At 41.7% G+C, this 17,211-nt stretch overlaps 2 protein-coding genes across 3 annotated transcripts in view; both read right to left on the bottom strand.

Annotated features, from left to right (window-relative positions):
• Nucleotides 1-1,915: 1,915 nt before the first annotated feature.
• Nucleotides 1,916-10,598, bottom strand: lmx1a (LIM homeobox transcription factor 1, alpha). Its single transcript, XM_077584491.1, has 8 exons — nucleotides 10,043-10,598; nucleotides 8,912-9,092; nucleotides 4,672-4,892; nucleotides 4,341-4,525; nucleotides 3,119-3,196; nucleotides 2,804-2,888; nucleotides 2,433-2,615; nucleotides 1,916-2,207 (listed from the first exon to the last, which is right to left on the bottom strand). The coding sequence occupies exons 2-8, from the start codon at nucleotides 9,088-9,090 to the stop codon at nucleotides 2,089-2,091; spliced, it is 1,050 nt and encodes a 349-aa protein (XP_077440617.1). The 5' UTR covers nucleotides 9,091-9,092; nucleotides 10,043-10,598; the 3' UTR covers nucleotides 1,916-2,088.
• Nucleotides 10,599-10,837: 239 nt separating this feature from the next.
• Nucleotides 10,838-17,211, bottom strand: part of rxrgb (retinoid X receptor, gamma b) — a 34,341-nt gene continuing 27,967 nt past the window's right edge. For both annotated transcript variants that reach the window (XM_077584552.1, XM_077584551.1), the window contains exons 3-10: nucleotides 16,912-17,056; nucleotides 16,653-16,832; nucleotides 14,594-14,754; nucleotides 14,064-14,193; nucleotides 12,573-12,705; nucleotides 12,316-12,407; nucleotides 11,430-11,535; nucleotides 10,838-11,342 (exon numbers count right to left, since the gene is read on the bottom strand). In XM_077584552.1, the coding sequence (XP_077440678.1) occupies nucleotides 11,195-11,342; nucleotides 11,430-11,535; nucleotides 12,316-12,407; nucleotides 12,573-12,705; nucleotides 14,064-14,193; nucleotides 14,594-14,754; nucleotides 16,653-16,832; nucleotides 16,912-17,056 (1,095 nt within the window). In that variant the 3' untranslated portion in view covers nucleotides 10,838-11,194. The remainder of the gene's footprint in view (nucleotides 11,343-11,429; nucleotides 11,536-12,315; nucleotides 12,408-12,572; nucleotides 12,706-14,063; nucleotides 14,194-14,593; nucleotides 14,755-16,652; nucleotides 16,833-16,911; nucleotides 17,057-17,211) is intronic.

Below are 17,211 nucleotides of genomic sequence, written 5' to 3' on the forward strand. Positions count from 1 at the left end.
GGAGAAATGTCCTCCCAGTAAGGGGTCCCTGGACCAAAAGGTTCGCGATCCCCTGATCTAGTTAAAAAAGATAAAGAGGCATCCTGATACTTGAGTTCCAGACAACGTGAGCGCATGCAGACACAAAAGCGGGGCCCCACTGCACACTCTGCTGCACACTTGTTTGGGCTCTCTTGGCAGAAGCACAGCACACTGACAGACACTTAGATTGTTCCTGACCATTGACTTGCGCTCTCTGCTCGGCGAGGTCTCGTTTCATAGCGGGGGAAACACGAGACGGGTTCCAGGAGAGGGTTCACGGCGAGGGCAAGGAAGCGAGGGGTCTTGGTATCTCCCGGGTCACGCTCATTCTCAAAGCTCTCTCATCAGGACCGCTGTTTTCCAGCTGGCAGGAGCGCCTGGAAAAAGGCCTTTTGTGTCGGTGGCGGCGTGACTGTGACGCTTACCTGCCAGGGACCCGGCCTGGTGTCATGACCCATAACCGGGATGAAATGGATCAGACTGATAAGTCGTCAGGCAAAAGATGACTGCATCATAGCAAATCATATACAATGCAAATATGCCCCACGGTGGTTACAGTGTAGTTTTTCCCACTGGGAATATTTGATCCATTACCAAACTGGATCTGTCTGCTGAAACAGTTTTGCTCTGCAACGGGAGTTGACTAAAATGGACTGAATGAGGTTTGAGAGGGGACAGACAGAGAGAAAATGAAAGAATAGGACAGGACAACCCAGGACAGGATGAGATAGGACAGGCCAAGGAAGGATAGGTTTTAGACAGGCAAGCTAGGGTGTGATAGAACTATTTGAGACAGGACAGGGTGGGGAAGGTGTGTGGCACAGGCCAGGAACAGGACAGGGCGCAGAAGAACTAGGTGGGCTGGAATGGGACAGGACAAGGCAGGACAGGGTCAGACAGGACAAGATAGGGTGCGATAGAACTAGGAAAGAAAAAATGGGATTGGGTTAGGTGTGTTGGCACGGGACAGAAGCAGGACAGAACAAGATGGGACAGAGCAGGACAGGACTAGGTGGGATTAAAAAGGGTGGGGTGGCACAGGCCAGTACAGGGCAAAGGTGGGAATGGCGTTACAGGATAGAGAAAGGCAGCACAGGACATGGTCAGATAAGATAGGATACGGTGCAATAGAACTAGGTGAGACAGGACTGAGTAGGATGGGGTGAGTTGGCACAGAACAGGAACAGTACAGGGCAGGGCATGACAGGAAAAGGTGGAATGAAAAAGGGTGCAATGGGGCAGGAGTGGCACAGGACAGTATTGGGCAAATAAGAACTTAGTGGTACAGGACAGGGTAAGTCAGGATAGGTTTGGACAAGACGGGACTGGGCACAATAGGGTTAGGTGGGACACGGGACAGGAAAACAGGACAGGGTAAAGCAGGGCGGGAGGTAGGGAGGGATGGATGGATGGATGGAGAAGGCAGGCTGGTACAAGAGGGTTAGGACAGGTCTAGGCTGTACAACATCAGATATTTTGGGACAGTGCGTGATGGGACTAGGAGGAACAGGATGAGAAAGAGGGTGAGGTGGCAGGACAAGACAGTCAAATCAGGGCACGGTCAGAGTGGGAAGGAACAGGACAGGTCAGAACAGGACAGGACAAGAAAGTACAAAACAGTAGCAGTGAACTAAGTTTTGCTACCTGGTTGTGGTTAGAGTGGCTAGTCCAATAATGAAACACGATCCTAAGGGATCGTACAAAGCAATAAACGAGCGGCCTCACATCAAACGACGAAATCCCAAGTTAGTCGTGTCACTGTCATTTGTATATAACACACTATTCCACAGTCATTATTTATTGATCACAGTTGATTCATCCGTTCAAAATGAACACACTCTACAAGAATAAATACACATTCAGTTACAGTATTCACATCCGTTCTAATCTCATAACGTGGCGTTCAAGCATAGTAGAGAGGTCGGACAGTAAAATAATCTGTCTGAAGCATGACTGGATTTACATGTCAGCATACTTACGAGATGAACTGTAGGATTGCATGAGTGTCACAGTGTACCTATTTGTGCTCCGGTTTTGTACATGAGTGGACGTGATGAGGATCGTCACTCAGGAGGTGAAGTAAGAGTCCTGCATGGAGTAGAGGCGGTCGATGGGGGTGAGGAGGGACGAGGTGTCGCCCAGAGACAAGCAGTCGGCATCGCCGACCCCGTAAAGGGCATTCAAACCTGAAATGAACATCCTTGATGAGATTCTTTCCCGAATGCTTCTGCCAATGGTCATAACATTAGCTATTCATACATAATTATTTTATTTTCAAGAATTACATGCTACTTTTTTCTTTTTCTTTTTGCATCAGTTCAATGGACATTGTGCTACTCCTTCTGATGTTTGCCACCTGGGGGCAGTATAATACAGGCATAGTACATCACAAGTCTTTGCGTGCTCTTTACCGTAGGGGTGCATGTGATCCCCTGGCATCTGAGGGGGGGTCAGGCCCTGTCTGAAGGGGTCCATGTCAAAGTCTTGCTGCTCCGCTGTTGTGAATCCCATCTGCTGCTGCTGCCGCTGCTGGACGTGGGAGTAGGAAGACCCCAAGTGCTCCAGCTGAGAGGTAGGCACACCACTGGGGGGTGCTGTGGAGCAACAGGAATCCCAAAATGAAGCGTTTTGCTAATTCGTTCCAATAGGTACAAATTGTCAATATAAGGAAACTATTTTAAAACAATAGTTTTACTTTTCTCATGCACTTTAAACATATTATCTACATTCCACAAAAAGAGTGATTTCAATGTCATGCAATTGATCATCCGCTGTGTAACACCTTTGTGATGTGATGTCTGTTCCTGCTGCTGCTGAGTCGGCTGCTCCTGCTCCTGCTGCTGTTGCCTCCTGGCCAGTTTCTTCATCTTAAAAAAAAAAAAAAAAGTGTGTTTATTCAACGATGAAGTATTGGGTAAAGGACATCTTTCAGTGCGCAATATGAGGTTTCATGTGCAGTCGCCATGTGCTGAAATGTCATCAGTTTCCTCTATGAGGAGATAACCGGGCTGATTTCGTCTTTGGCAGGCGGCTCCGTGCCGAAAGAGATTTTCTTATAGTATGTGTACGTGAGTGGATGTGTGTGTGTGTGTGTTACCTTGGCTCTTTGGTTCTGGAACCAGACCTGCACGACCCGCACAGTAAGGCCAGTGTCTGCTGCCAAGGTCTCCCGTACCTTTGATTAAGATTCAGGAAATAAAAGGGGCAGATTTTAAAAACAGAGATAAACAACAGAGCAGAGGTCCAGTCAAGGTTATATGAGATGGAGTAACTGGGCTTTTTCTTTGGCTTTTTGTGACGTACTCCTCCACAGCCTGTGCACAGTATCGCTCCTTTAAATTTTGTTGACTGCTATAGAATAACTTCAAATAATTTTTTGTCATTGTTTTTCAGATGTTGCAAAATCTCCTTAGCCAATTTCAAGACCAAAGAAGGAATCTGTTCAATTTTGGGCCAGAAGATGCTGAGTCAGGATTTTTCTCGTTACTTTTATTAAGTATCATCTGAAAAGTAGAATCCTAATGATAAAATATGTAGACAGTGGGTATGAAGGTGTACAATTAGGCGGTGGTTCAAATTACATTGTTCTGTGGTGTGCAGTCTTCATGCTGCTAGCAAAATGTGAATGTAGCCGTGCACCGCGCCATGCTAAGGAAGCTAGCATAGGGTGACCAGATTTTCACAATTAAAAACCAAGACACGACAATTTTGCTGAAAATCAATCATACGATAAATTCTCACCAGGAACTATTTGTAACAAAATTAACTGCTAGTCAACCTGGTTGTGCTATTACTTTAGCCAATGCTAAAGCTATCTTGGTTGACAGCTCAACAGCTGTGAATAAGCAATGCACTGACCATTTTCCAACCGTTTTTGCTTAGTCCTGGCAGCTAATGGAAGCTCAAGTTTACGGTCTCGCATTGTAACTTTGGAAATATGCCAGCAGAACAGATTCTCTTGCGTTGGGTCTGACCGGCGACCACAGCATTAGGCTAGTAGGACTACCTTTCCCATAATTCATTTCTTAGACACCTGACAAAAACGAAATGTTACTAGTTTGTTGTTGTATTTTTTTTTTTTTACAGTGCACACATCATTAAAACATAGACCACGGCCAAGAAACTTTAATAGTCTCTTTTGCGAGAGTTTCTATGTTTAAAAAAAACAATAACTAAAAATTCAATTAGAGACATGAATGAGATGGGGCCAGGGAAGAATGATTTTACCCCAAATACATTTTAATAATATTCTACTGTCAATGAGAAGTATAATTATAAGAGCAGTACTTTATAATTAATGCGAAAAATCCGGACTTTACCTTTCGACACGGCTTGGATGAAACCTCAAAGGAGGCTTTGAAGATCCGTCTTTGCTGGGTGGTCAAAATAGTACGAGGTCTTTTGGGACGTTTACTTTCCTGCTCATCAGATCTATTTCGTCTACTCGTGATCCTCCCCGATTCCTCCTCCTCGTCATCATCATCCTCGACGTCGTCACTTTTACCTAAAAGTGTTATGTTTTGTATTTGGGTTATGAGGTGGTTCTTGAAAAAATAGCTTCCCTCTAAGGAGCCTCGGAACCCAACATTTTAACTTTACTGTACATTTGAACCAGACAAAATGAGATGCTAAGTCTGCACATGCTCTCACCTGTGTCAGATGAGGTCGGGCTGGCCACGCGTTGGTGGTAGTCTTCCCTGGCGCACACTAGTCGGCCCTCCCTGACCACGCAGCGGTCTCCGGTCCTCAGGGGGGCGGAGCACACGCTGCAGGTGAAGCAGCGCAGGTGGAAGACGGCGGGCCCGGCACGCAGGACCAGCTCTGTGGAGGAGATGACCTCGACGCAGCCCCCGCAACGCACCGCAAACAACCTGGTGAGAGGGAAAGAGATGTATTAGCATTAAGCTAGTGAACTGAAAAACTGAGCTATGTGGTTGTTTTGAATTTACAAAGTGGAATTATCTGGGATCTCAAGGAATAATATTAGACATGGCTCAGGCCTGAGCACAAAAAAAAGTGAATAGGTGTTTTTTTTCTTCCAGAAAATAACAGAGGATATGTGGCTGAGTTTGACTGTCACTATAACCGTCTCGTTGACTTGCCCTCTCACCCCCTTCCTCCTCCGTCTCCCCCTCCTCATCCTCCCATTCTAACCACTCAGACGAATACCCTCAGCATGGCGGGTGTGCGTCTTAGCGCCTGGCAACCGGGAGCGGCTCGGGCTTAGCCACACCGTGACACCGTTGCCGTGGCTCCGGCTGCCGTGTCGGCGGCCCAGCCCCCCCGGGGAGCGCCCAGAAAAGGCTCACGGCAGGCCATGGCTCCAAGCGGAGGGGGGGAATCAGATATCCCGGCGGGATAGGCTGGGCCCGCCGGTCCTTGGAATTATCTGTAGAATTATCCCGAAGTCTGCTCAGCCAGAGTGGGACAAAGACAGAGCCGTCCCAGCAAACACTCAAGCAGCAGGACTATTGTCCAGCGACTGGCACCGACCCATCTTGGGGCTGTCATGCCTGATGATGCGTCATCATTCTGGAGTTGTCTGCAGACATGACTTGCGGGTTAGAGGGCCACTCAGCGAACCAGCATGAGGAACTGATAGCTCTTGACACTTCAGGGTCTATTACTTAAGTGAAGTTATTCATTTTTTCCTGTACTGCATATACTGACATAATTAATATATATTTTTTTCTTTTTATAGAATTAGAAAATAAATTCATTTAGCTCACCGATTTTAAGAAAAAATGTCTATATACAAAATAATATACATTTTATTTTATATACAAAAAATATATTTATATACATTTATGTACAAAAAATATATATTTATATACATTGCATACACAATATACAAAAAATTAAATAGCTGACTTCAATACAATTATTAGTGCAATTTTTTTTGTAATTGCATTATTATAAATGTAGCTACAAATTATTTCGGAAAATAAAACATTACTATGTAAGTGTAAAATAGTTCATTTATATTTTATATGAATTCAACTAACCAATTTTAGAGGGGAAAATGGCTCAAATAAAGTAAGAAATATTACAGAACTGTTGATAACGTACAGCATACGGTGATTCCCAATTTCACTTAATTGGTCTGAAAATTAGTGTTTATTTACTATAAAATAATATATATTTGTTTATCTATCTATGAGAGCCAAGTATAGTGACAAGCAGAACAATTAAATGCTCTTCCACTAGACGGCGGAAGGCTGCACAATAAATATTGTAAATTTGAAGAAAGTAGAGTGAAAACAGGAAGCGGGCCTATTTGAAGCTCAGCCTCATTTTTGCTAAAGAGAAAGATTCACTGAACATCTTAACCCTCTGGTTGTAGAATATTTTTGTCGTATCCAATGCACTTTCACTCTCTCTATTATATTTTTTTATGTGTTTGCATTATGTAAGGATTTACTGGGACTTGGCTCAATAAAAGTTAGAATAGAGGCATTCATTTGAATAGTGTGCAGTTTTACACCACTGCAAACTACAACCACAATGCTAAAACAATTGGCTAATTGTTAAATGAGCCGCACCATGACAGCGGAGGTGAAGTGGCCACTGAGTCCATATAACGACTCTTAACAATCAAAGGTGCTGGTACATCCTTGTCAATTGCTCTACATCCTATTACATTCCTCTGACTCTTGCTGTGTGGTTACCGGGGGAAACGGTGAAGCCTCCTCGAGGTCAAACGGTGCCTGCTTGACCCATGTGGGTCGTCTGCCCTGCGGCCTCGCTGGTATGCACTTTAATATGGCCGACATGCCGCACGCTTGCATTCCTGAACCTAAGAATCAATGAAGTAGGCCGAGGAAATGCTTGGAATGTTTCTGTGACGTGACGATGCAACACACTCTTAAAAATACTGGGTTCAAAGTAACCCAATTTGGATGGAATAAGTAACCCAAGCACTGGGTTAACTACTAATTTGATTACCATTGAAAAGCGGCTCACACGTTGTTGTCACAAACATACAATTGTTGACAGATACTTGGAGCAAGATGCTAAAAATAGCCTTGGCTAATGAGCCCAATAAACGTTGGGAACACTTACCTAGTACCGACGGGTCACATGGGGTTAAATAAATCCCCCTTCAACATGCACACAAGCTGTAATGTTCCCCATGCTTGGACTGGTGCGGTCTAGTGGACACGTACAGAAGCAGATCCGGTTTCTGGATCAGGTGAAGCAGGATCCCGTGTGTGTCAGATACAGATCTCTAAGGTCAAGGACACTGCCAGTCATGTGACCGATATGACCGACGTGCCGCGCAAGTCCGGCGGAGCGAAGCCAAGCTCAATGCGCTGATCGGCTATCGGTGTAGCTGATGTAAACAGGCAGTAATTTTTCACTGATAACATTATCAACTTGAATTCATCATTATGAATTCCAGCACTTGTGTTTTTTTTTTGGTTTCGTTTTGTGACATTTTTCATTGGCGGTGTGCGGTGGGATTTTTGTAGTGTAAAATAAATATGGGGTCTTAAAGGACAGCAGGTGAGGCGGGAGGGGCTAGTATAAGCCACTTGGTGGTGGGGGGGGGTGTTAAATTTGGAGAGGTGAAATCTCAGAGGCGGAGCTTTGGCGCCAGGCCTCCCGCTAATTGGTCAGGTTAGATATTTCACGGTTGGCTGAGCGTCGTCCCATAGCGCCACACAGGGGCTGCGGCGAGAGCGGCTTTCCAGATGCCATTAGCTTGCGGAGGTCGCTGGCCGCCAAAATACGTTCACACCGTTGTCTCTCTTGAAGCGATGCGACAGATTTTCGGACATATGGCCACCTTGAAAAACTTGCTTCTTTTGGATGTTGGTATAATGTGCACAACCGGTTTAAACAACTGCACGTTAAGTAAACATTGCTAACTAATTCATATAATATAGCCTACCACCACTAGTTAGAATGAATTGTAATCCCCCCCACAGGAGGTCAAGAATAGATACAGAATAAACAGTAACAAAATACAGTAAACAAAAGCACATTCTTATATTAATCGCCGATGGCCTCGACTGACACTGTCACCAAACACCAGACTGGCTAACGTTTAGTTAGCAGCTAGCTAAAGCTACGTTCTCATTCGCTGACGTTCATGTGACTCAGGCGGCGGGCGCACACACATTCGTTGTCACAGATACTACAGCGTAGAACGTGACCCCAAATAAACAAAAATAATACTGACGCCTCACACGCATATTTTGCGTCGGTCTTTTATAATTAACAATTGACTCCAGAGGCAACAGAATTAATGGTGGTATATAACGTAGTATATTGCTGTCTGTTAAAGTGGCTCGACTGGAATTGAGATTTTTAGGTGTAAGGATGAGGAGAAAGTGATAAACAAGGAGTGGAAACGGGTGATGGGAGGTTAGGACGGAAAGGTGTGTGTGAAGGGGGGGTTTACCTCTTCACCATATGTTGGCCCCCAGCTTGTCTTTACCGGGCCAATGGACCTCGCGATTTTAACACATTTTGACAATGTGTCATTTGAGCTCCACCCCTGCCTGTTTTTAAGTGTGTGTGGGTGTATTACACCTCCCACCCTCAGTCACCTTGTTCTCTTCGCGAGAGGACTGCACCAAGTTTGTTGGAAGTCAACTGCCCATGCAAAAAAAAAAAAAAAAAAAACACGATCGGTAAACTTTCATGCGAGAACAGATGCGACTCAAAACGCACCGAGAAGCCTGAATGGCATTTTACATTGTGATGAGATTCGAAACTAGAATTTGTTTAAAAAATAAATAAATAAATAAATCTTAACTATAATACAAGTATGTTCGCCCCCAAATACAAGTATTTCTAACGTGTATATGATGCAATGTTAATCATCCCTCGTTGTATCTCATGTTCTGGCTGATACACAAATGAAAATGTTTGAGTCACTCACTCCGCGTAGTCCCGCTTGCAGTAGAGTCGCTGCTCCCGCACGAAGCACGAGTCCCGCAGCGCGTCCCCGCACGCCGAGCAGCGCGCACACGCCTCGTGCCGGAGGCCGTCCGCGACCCGCAGCAGGAACTTGTCCGCGATCGGCCTGCTGCAGCCGACGCACACCGGCCCGTGCTGCATGTCTGACGAGCAACACGCAACGTCAATTCATGTGCATTTTCGCTTGACAAAGACAGTGCGAGTTTAATGGAAGCCACGTGACGCTACTTTCAACTTGAGCAGCAATTATCAATTGTCAAAATTAACATTGTGGGAAAAGTACACACAAATGCAGATGGTTAAGCGACATTTATTTATTTTGCATTTTGTCATAATAACTTTTACTTGGGGTTCACTTCTAATAATTTCATGTGACTATTTTTACTCATTTATTTATATTTATTACATTTTAAAATTTCCGAAATATGTAAAATAATTAACATATGTAGCCTACATGTAAATACAATTGTGCATTTACAGTAGTTTAAATTAAATTTTATAAAAATCTTATAACCGTTTTTTCGTAATAATTGTGTAAAAATGTATTTTTAAACATTTCTACCAATATTTTTTGTATTTTTCCAAATATATAAAATTGTTACCAAATATAGTACAGTAATATGGAAATAAAATTAAACATGCAAGGACTTACATTTTACGCATATTCAGATGGAACTTTTCTTAAATACAGTATCTGTATTTGTAATGTTATTTTATTACAAAACAATGTAATTTCCTTCAAATGAAAAACATTTTTTTCAAATTATCAAATATTGACCACATATATGGAGTATGAATAAAATACATATAAACTTTTGATTTGTACCTTACATGAACAGTATGTATTATTTTATTCAATATATATACTTATAATATAGTATTTATTCAAAACAATCTCGTTTTAGTATTTTTTTAAACACAACCCCCCCCCCCCCCCCCCAAATCTTTAAACAGTTTAATTTCTTACAAAAAAAAAGTATTTGCCAAATATATGGTTACCAGTCACATTTAACCTAATTTCTTCCCACCTTCCGCTGCAGGTGAACATTTCCACCAATCACACAATTTGAAATACAGGAAGTGATGCCCATACCTTCTTAAAGTGAGCTTGCAAAAAAACACTGCTAAAAGTATTACGTTTCCTCTCAGAGCATCTCCAAGTTGGTTGGAAGTGGTGACGTTTAACAGTTAAGCGCACGGAAGTTTCTCCTCCTTGGAGCTTCTTCTTCTCCTTCGTCTTGTTAACTTGTTCATACGCTGTTTGGACTTTCTTTCAAGTATTCTGACAATGGGACAAGGAGGGAGAGATGGAGAGAGAGGGGGGAGAGAGAGAGAGGGTGGGATGGAGAGAGAGAGAGAGAAAGAGAGAGAGAGAGAGACGCACCACGTGTATAGGTGCAATTACCTCACACACACATTTTGAGACAGACAGACAGACAGACAGAGATAGAAGAGAAAGACAGACAGACAGATACTTGTAGATGTACAACAATAGCAAATCTATGGTTTCAGACTTTCCCTTAAAGAACAATACTGTAATACAATAAGCTCAATGCCTCCATCTAGCGGTCGAAAATGGAACTCCAAATTCTAATTCTATCAATGGGCTCTTTGCACAAATCCACTACTTCCTGAACTCAATACCACTCCTTCATTTCCTGTCTTTCATGATTGGACAAACTGATTAATCCAGGTGTGCCTGACCTCAGTAAGCACGACGACAATGGCCAGACACACCTGGATGAATCAGTTTGTCCAATCATGAAAGACAGGAAATGAAGGAGTAGTACTGAGTTCAGGAAGTAGTGGATTTGGGCAAAGAGCCCATTCATACGTTTAAATGTATTCATTGTATATGCAGGACATATAGACATGACAGAGTTTTAAATGTATTTCTTAATAATTTTATTCTGTAAGAATACTTGTGTTTTAAGAAATGCATTTTTTTTTTTACTTAAAATTTCCTTTGATACAATTTACTCTATGAATAAAATCTGATTTATCCTCAAATGCACAGGGATGCTTTCAAAATGGACAGTTGCAATGATCTATTTACAAAAACTACCGACCGGGACGCTTGTACTCAGTCTTCACCGCAGTCTTGAAATTGCATTTTGTATTTAATTACAATGTTGTTGTTGTTTTTAATTGTTATAAAATATTCAACTTTACAATTGCAGTGTCCTTTTTTGCCCCCTCCCCCCAGTCCATCTTCATATTGCTGACAAGGGGTGTTTGACAGGGGTCATGTGATCTGATGCGGCGCCTCCAGCATCTCCATGAGGAAGGTGTCGATTGGCGTGTCCCCGATGAGCTTGAAGAAGAAAAGGTGCTCCAAGCACTTGAGGCCGATGGAGCGCAATGCAGGCAGACGCAACAGTAACTTGGCAAACCTGAAACACAAAAACAACACATGATGAATTTTATTATAGACACTTGAAAGGCTTCATACTACGAAAATCAGAAATGGTGATTCCCACCTGCCAGGCTGGTCTGGATATTTCTGTTTGGTGTAGGACTCCAGTGAGGCGTACACCTTTTCCCTCAGTGCCTCCACCTCCGTTGGGTTGGACAGACCTTTCGCATCTGAATCAACACAAGAACACCCAACAGCAGCAACAGCCACAGGGATTAAAGACTGTGAGGTTTCGAAACATTACAATTCTCATATTTCAAATTTTTTTTTTAAATGTCTTTATTTACATTTTTATATGTAAAGCTAATCTACTAAAAACATTTGAACTGGAACTACTGTTTCTCAACTCTTTATGATACTGCACTCATATTGTGTAGGGCTCCCTCTAGCGGTACAGGAAAGAAGCACTTATTTTAAATATTACTTGACTCATTTTCAGCAGTAAAAAGTTAATATTTTGTCCAGAATTAATGATAACTTCATCATTTGTCATGAACAATTTATACTTTTAAAAACTATTTTTCCCACTTGCTGTCGACTGAAGATGACATCACCTGTGCTGAGGAAGTAGGTAATGACCAATCAAGCAAACCCAGAAAAAAGGTGAGCCATAATTGGTGACGGGTGATGTCATCTTCAATTGACAGCAGGTGGAAAATGTAGTTTTTTTTAAGGTATTAATTGTAATTGTAAGTTATCAAATTCATTCTGGACAAAATATTCACTTTTTACTGCTAAAAATGTCTCAATGAGTCAAGTATCCCTTTAAGAATAATTGTTAAAATATAATTCTAATAATAAATTACAGCAGTATTCAAAATAATCACTACTTAGTTTCAATAATTTTAGAAGTATAAAAGTTTTTTTCTAGGGCTCTATCAGAGCTATCTTTAACTGCTGTGAAGTAGACTGTCAAAAGTAAAAAGGTGAGTGGATGAAGAAGCACAGACCTGGGTTAAAAAGGACAATGGCTCGTAAGCAGCCCAGCTCTGTTTTATCCATCTGCATATCCTTCATTTTGGACACCAGCTCTGTCAGGACTCTGCAGTGATATCAAATAATTTTATCAACTTAAAAGTACCACAAACATTAGGTAAATAATAATTTTGAAATTACTGGCTAAACCTTATCTGAGAGTTGATGTGAAAAGTACCTCATCAATATCCCCCCCACCCCTTTTTTTGTGTGTGTGTGATTTGCTCCCAACCTGTCAAAGATAGAGCCCACCCCAGCACTGTGGGCACTGCTTCTGTGGACATGGAGGCCCGTGGCCAGCAGGATTCCATCTTTCACTGTCACCGACCGATGAGAGAAGGACGCGATGAGCAGCTCGTTCCAGCCTGCAAGAAGAAGAACAATTAAGTTGAAGGGCATCATTTATAAGGGGGGAAAAAAGTAGATTGATCTGGATTTGTTAGGACCACCCTGAAGAAAAAGTAGACAATGAGAATAAAGTTGTTGTTTTTTCTTTAAGAAATAAAAAACATTTAAGTTTCAATTTCAACTTTTTTTGTGGGGGTCAAGACTTCTTGTAAATTATGTAAATTACAAGATATTTACCAAAAAGACAACTTTTGTGTGTGTGTGTGTGTGTGTGCTTTTCTTGCAAAAAATATTGTTTTTCGTAATACAGTTCTTTTCAGAGTGACTGGACCAAATAAAAAAAATTCAGAAAATTATCACAAAAAAATACGGTTATAAAAAAAAAAAAAAAAAAAAAGATTAACATACAAAACAAAACTTATTCTTTAAAGGTTATGAATTTTTATCTAAATTGTATTTTCAATTTTTTTGAAACAGTTTTTTTAAATAAAGCCTCTGCAACACAATTTGTACTTTTGTTATTAGAACACTTTCCCCCCCCCAAAGATTAATAAATTTATTTTTCTCTGGGGGGCGGGGGGAGCTTTGTTAGGGTGATTTTTGCAAAATTACAACTTCATTTTCATAGAATTACAGCCATATTCTCATACTGCAGTATTTTTTTTTCTATTTCATATGACTACCTCATGCAGGCACATCTTTCACCGGCAGAGGTCAGTGCTGTCACAGTTGCAAATGCACTGCTGGGACTTATGGGCTATTTTTGGTAACTATGTCCAGTGAATGTTAAGAGACTTAAATAGACCGCCTGCCTCAGGATGACCAGCAACCACCATGAGCAGCTTGGCTGTTAAATGTTACTGTGTGTATAATGTGTAATACATTGTTACTTTGTATTGTTTTAAAAAGCGACACACCTATTAATGGAGAAGGAAATATACTAAATGAATCAGCCCTCCACACCTTAGGGGCCAATTAAAAGTTTTGTTCTGATTGTGACATTTCACATACATTTCATGCAAAGGCAACTTCATCAAAAATATTTGTGGTTTGGAAGCAAATAATTTTGATTGTATTAGCATTGACAAAAAAAGTAAACTTGATGAAAATGGTTTGAGAAATTAGCAAATTACAACTTAATTTCAATGTCAATGTATTGGCTTTGAACGGAACGTTGCCCCTCCCAACATGGCCATCATTTAGGCACAGGGGTTAACTGGGCTGCTACAGCGAGCTGGCGTTATAACTACCGTGACATGCATGCTAGTTATTTTTAGCCTGTCAATAGTGTTTTGCATTGTATATTAGCATTAAGCTAGCTGTCCCCTGTATCCCCTTGAGTAAATATACATATTTATACACAGGATGGCGTTACCTGCTCGTAATAAGATGACCTGGTCATCAAGTGGAAGCTCCGAGAAGTGGGGGATCCTCTTGGCCCACTCCACTAAAGTGAAGAGCTGCTTGTCCGCTGCCTGGCAGATGTTGGTGACGGGGTCGTTGGTCTAAAGGCGGATAAAGAGGGAGGCTGAGCAGGCATTCCAGAACAAAAGTCAAGACAACACAAAATTTGCGCAGCAAGGCCTAATTTGGGGTGTTTTACACAACAGTGACGTTCTCCCGAGACTTGCGAACAAGTTTTTGGCAAGCCTGAAGAATCTTGGATCACATCAATAGGAATATCGCAAGAATTTCTGCTCTGGCGTGAAGCAATCATTCACGCAAGTTCGGATGTGATCATTTGGAAATCGAGACCAAGAGAAACAGGACAAAAAAAATCAAGTGTACCAATTGGACCCTTTGACCCTTTCTGTGTCATTTTTTTAGGGTCATGAACATGACATTGTTGTTAGTGGCAAATGTAGTGCCACTGCTAATGCGTCCATAACTATGGTGAATGCTTACAGAGTTGCCGGGGCTGCCGTCGGAGTACGTTTCCGTTTTGGGCTCCACCGCCAGCTCGGCGTCCAGGATCTTGTCCACGGGCATCTCCTCATTGAAACTGCTGGTGGACTCCACCTCATTCTCCCCGCGCTCTTTCCCACGCTGCCTTTCTTCCTGTACCGCTACAGCATGCGCACACAGTCAGATTTCTGCAGTTACACTACAATCAGTGTTCCCTTCATAAGGTAGACGTAGCTTGTAAACATAAGCTTGTATGATGAAAACCCCTAATTCACCATTTTTTTTACAATTTAATTTTACATTAAAAAAAACATTCAAAAGTATTTGTAATACAGAAATGAGATTAGATGACTAATAAAACCGTAACTCCCGAAATAAATGAACTCTACCCGATTCAAATTTATTGCAATTCAGTACGCACCATTAAGTATTGTGTATGACAAATATGTGAAAATGTTTTTTAATAGCTCACCATTGCTTTTGTATTGGCTCCTACTTAGTTCAACCGTGTTCAAATAGGCAGGTGTAATGTGATATGAAAAATCTACATACTCCTAGTCAAATGCCAGATTTTTGTAAAAATAAATAAATAAATAATAATAACAACAACATAAAATAAATCAGAAAATAAAATAAATCATGCCAAAATGTATTCAACCATAATACATTTTCCTACGTGATTGGGAGATATTGTTATGGTCTGCTGAAACCAAGGATGAACTTTTTGGCCATAATTCCAAGAGGTGAGTTCGGTACAAACACACCAAAACAACACCACACCTACATTGAAGCATGGAAGTGGCAGCATTATGCTTTAGGGCTGTTTTTCTTCAAATAGACCTCAGGCCTTAGTCAAGGAGGAGGGATTTATGAACAATTCCGAATGGCAGTCAATGTTAGCACAAAATCTTCAGGCATTTGCTAGTAAGTAGAAAAAAATTTCAGGACAGGTGGAACTGGGGTTATTCAGAGCCACACCAACTATTTTTTCCCCAGGGACCCCGTTAATGGTAGGATTGACATTTCGTGGACCCGCAACCACCCACCGAGTGTGGGGTTTGTAGGCGCTGACGAATATTACTTGCCCGAGTGATAAGAAACATGTTCTGCTAAAATTTAAAATGATGAGTTCGAATGTGACTGGATAATTCTAAACCCCAGGCACAGCCCCGTTATAAGAGGGTGTGCACACTTGTGCAACCACATTATATGAGCAGTTCCACTTTCAAATACTTTTTTTTTTGTTGTTGAGATGGATTTGGTATTAGTCACATTCATTGTGGGGAAAAGTTTTTAAATGATTTGTCTTGGTCTTTATCACATTAACCTGGCATTTAAACAGGGGTGTGTAGACTTTTTATAGCTGTTCCACTTTCAAATACTTTTTTTTTTGTTGTTGAGATGGATTTGGTATTAGTCACATTAATTGTGGGGAAAAGTTTTTAAATGATTTCTCTTGGTCTTTATCACATTAACCTGGCATTTAAACAGGGGTGTGTAGACTTTTTATAGCTGTTCCACTTTCAAATACTTTTTTTTTTTTTGTTGAGATGGATTTGGTATTAGTCACATTAATTTTGGGGAAAAGTTTTTAAATGATTTCTCTTGGTCTTTATCACATTAACCTGGCATTTAAACAGGGGTGTGTAGACTTTTTATAGCTGTTCCACTTTCAAATACTTTTTTTTTTTTTGTTGAGATGGATTTGGTATTAGTCACATTCATTGTGGGGAAACGTTTTAAAATGATTTCTCTTGGTCTTTATCACATTAACTTGGCATTTAAACAGGGGTGTGTAGACTTTTTATAGCTGTTCCACTTTCAAATACTTTTTTTTTTTTTTGCTGAGATGGATTTGGTATTAGTCACATTCATTGAGGGGAAACGTTTTAAAATGATTTCTCTTGGTCTTTATCACATTAACCTGGCATTTAAACAGGGGTGTGTAGACTTTTTATAGCTGCTTGTGGCTACAAATAAAAATCTGTACTTCATATGACATTCTATACATTTTATATATTTATTTTTGATGTTGCCGATAATAATGTATCCCAATTACCTTCTCTCTTCATGCCCATGGCCAGGCACTTCTGGTAGCGACAATACTGGCAGCGGTTGCGCTGGCGCTTGTCGATCAGGCACTCTTTGCAGTCTCGACAAGTATAAGTGAGATCTTTGCGCACGGTCCTCTTAAAGAAGCCTTTACATCCTTCGCAGCTGTACACGCCGTAGTGTTTCCCTGCACACGTACGAAAAGGAAACCGCGTCATCGCTAGCTGAAGGAAGTCCGGCGTTGAGCGTCTTGCCCTCTCGGTTACCTGAGGAGCGGTCGCCGCAGATGGCGCAGATGTGCTTCGACATCCCGCCCGGGCTCGGGCACTGGTAGTTGATGCTCCCCAGGTTCTGCAGGCCCGGCGGGGGCTTGATGTCCTCTGAGCTGCTAACACTGTTCATGGAGTTCATCTGAGGAGCGCAAATGAAGAAAGAGCAGTCAATTGAAGTGAACTGGCGAAGGAACAGGAAGTGGAGGGGAAGTAAGAGTGAATGGTGTTAGGTGGTCTTGTGACGAGTTCCTGTTTTTTTCCCTCTTACTCACTTGGTCTTCTGCTCACTATTGT

Source organism: Vanacampus margaritifer, chromosome 13 (assembly GCF_051991255.1).
Source record: "Vanacampus margaritifer isolate UIUO_Vmar chromosome 13, RoL_Vmar_1.0, whole genome shotgun sequence".
NCBI classification, from domain to species: domain Eukaryota; kingdom Metazoa; phylum Chordata; class Actinopteri; order Syngnathiformes; family Syngnathidae; genus Vanacampus; species Vanacampus margaritifer.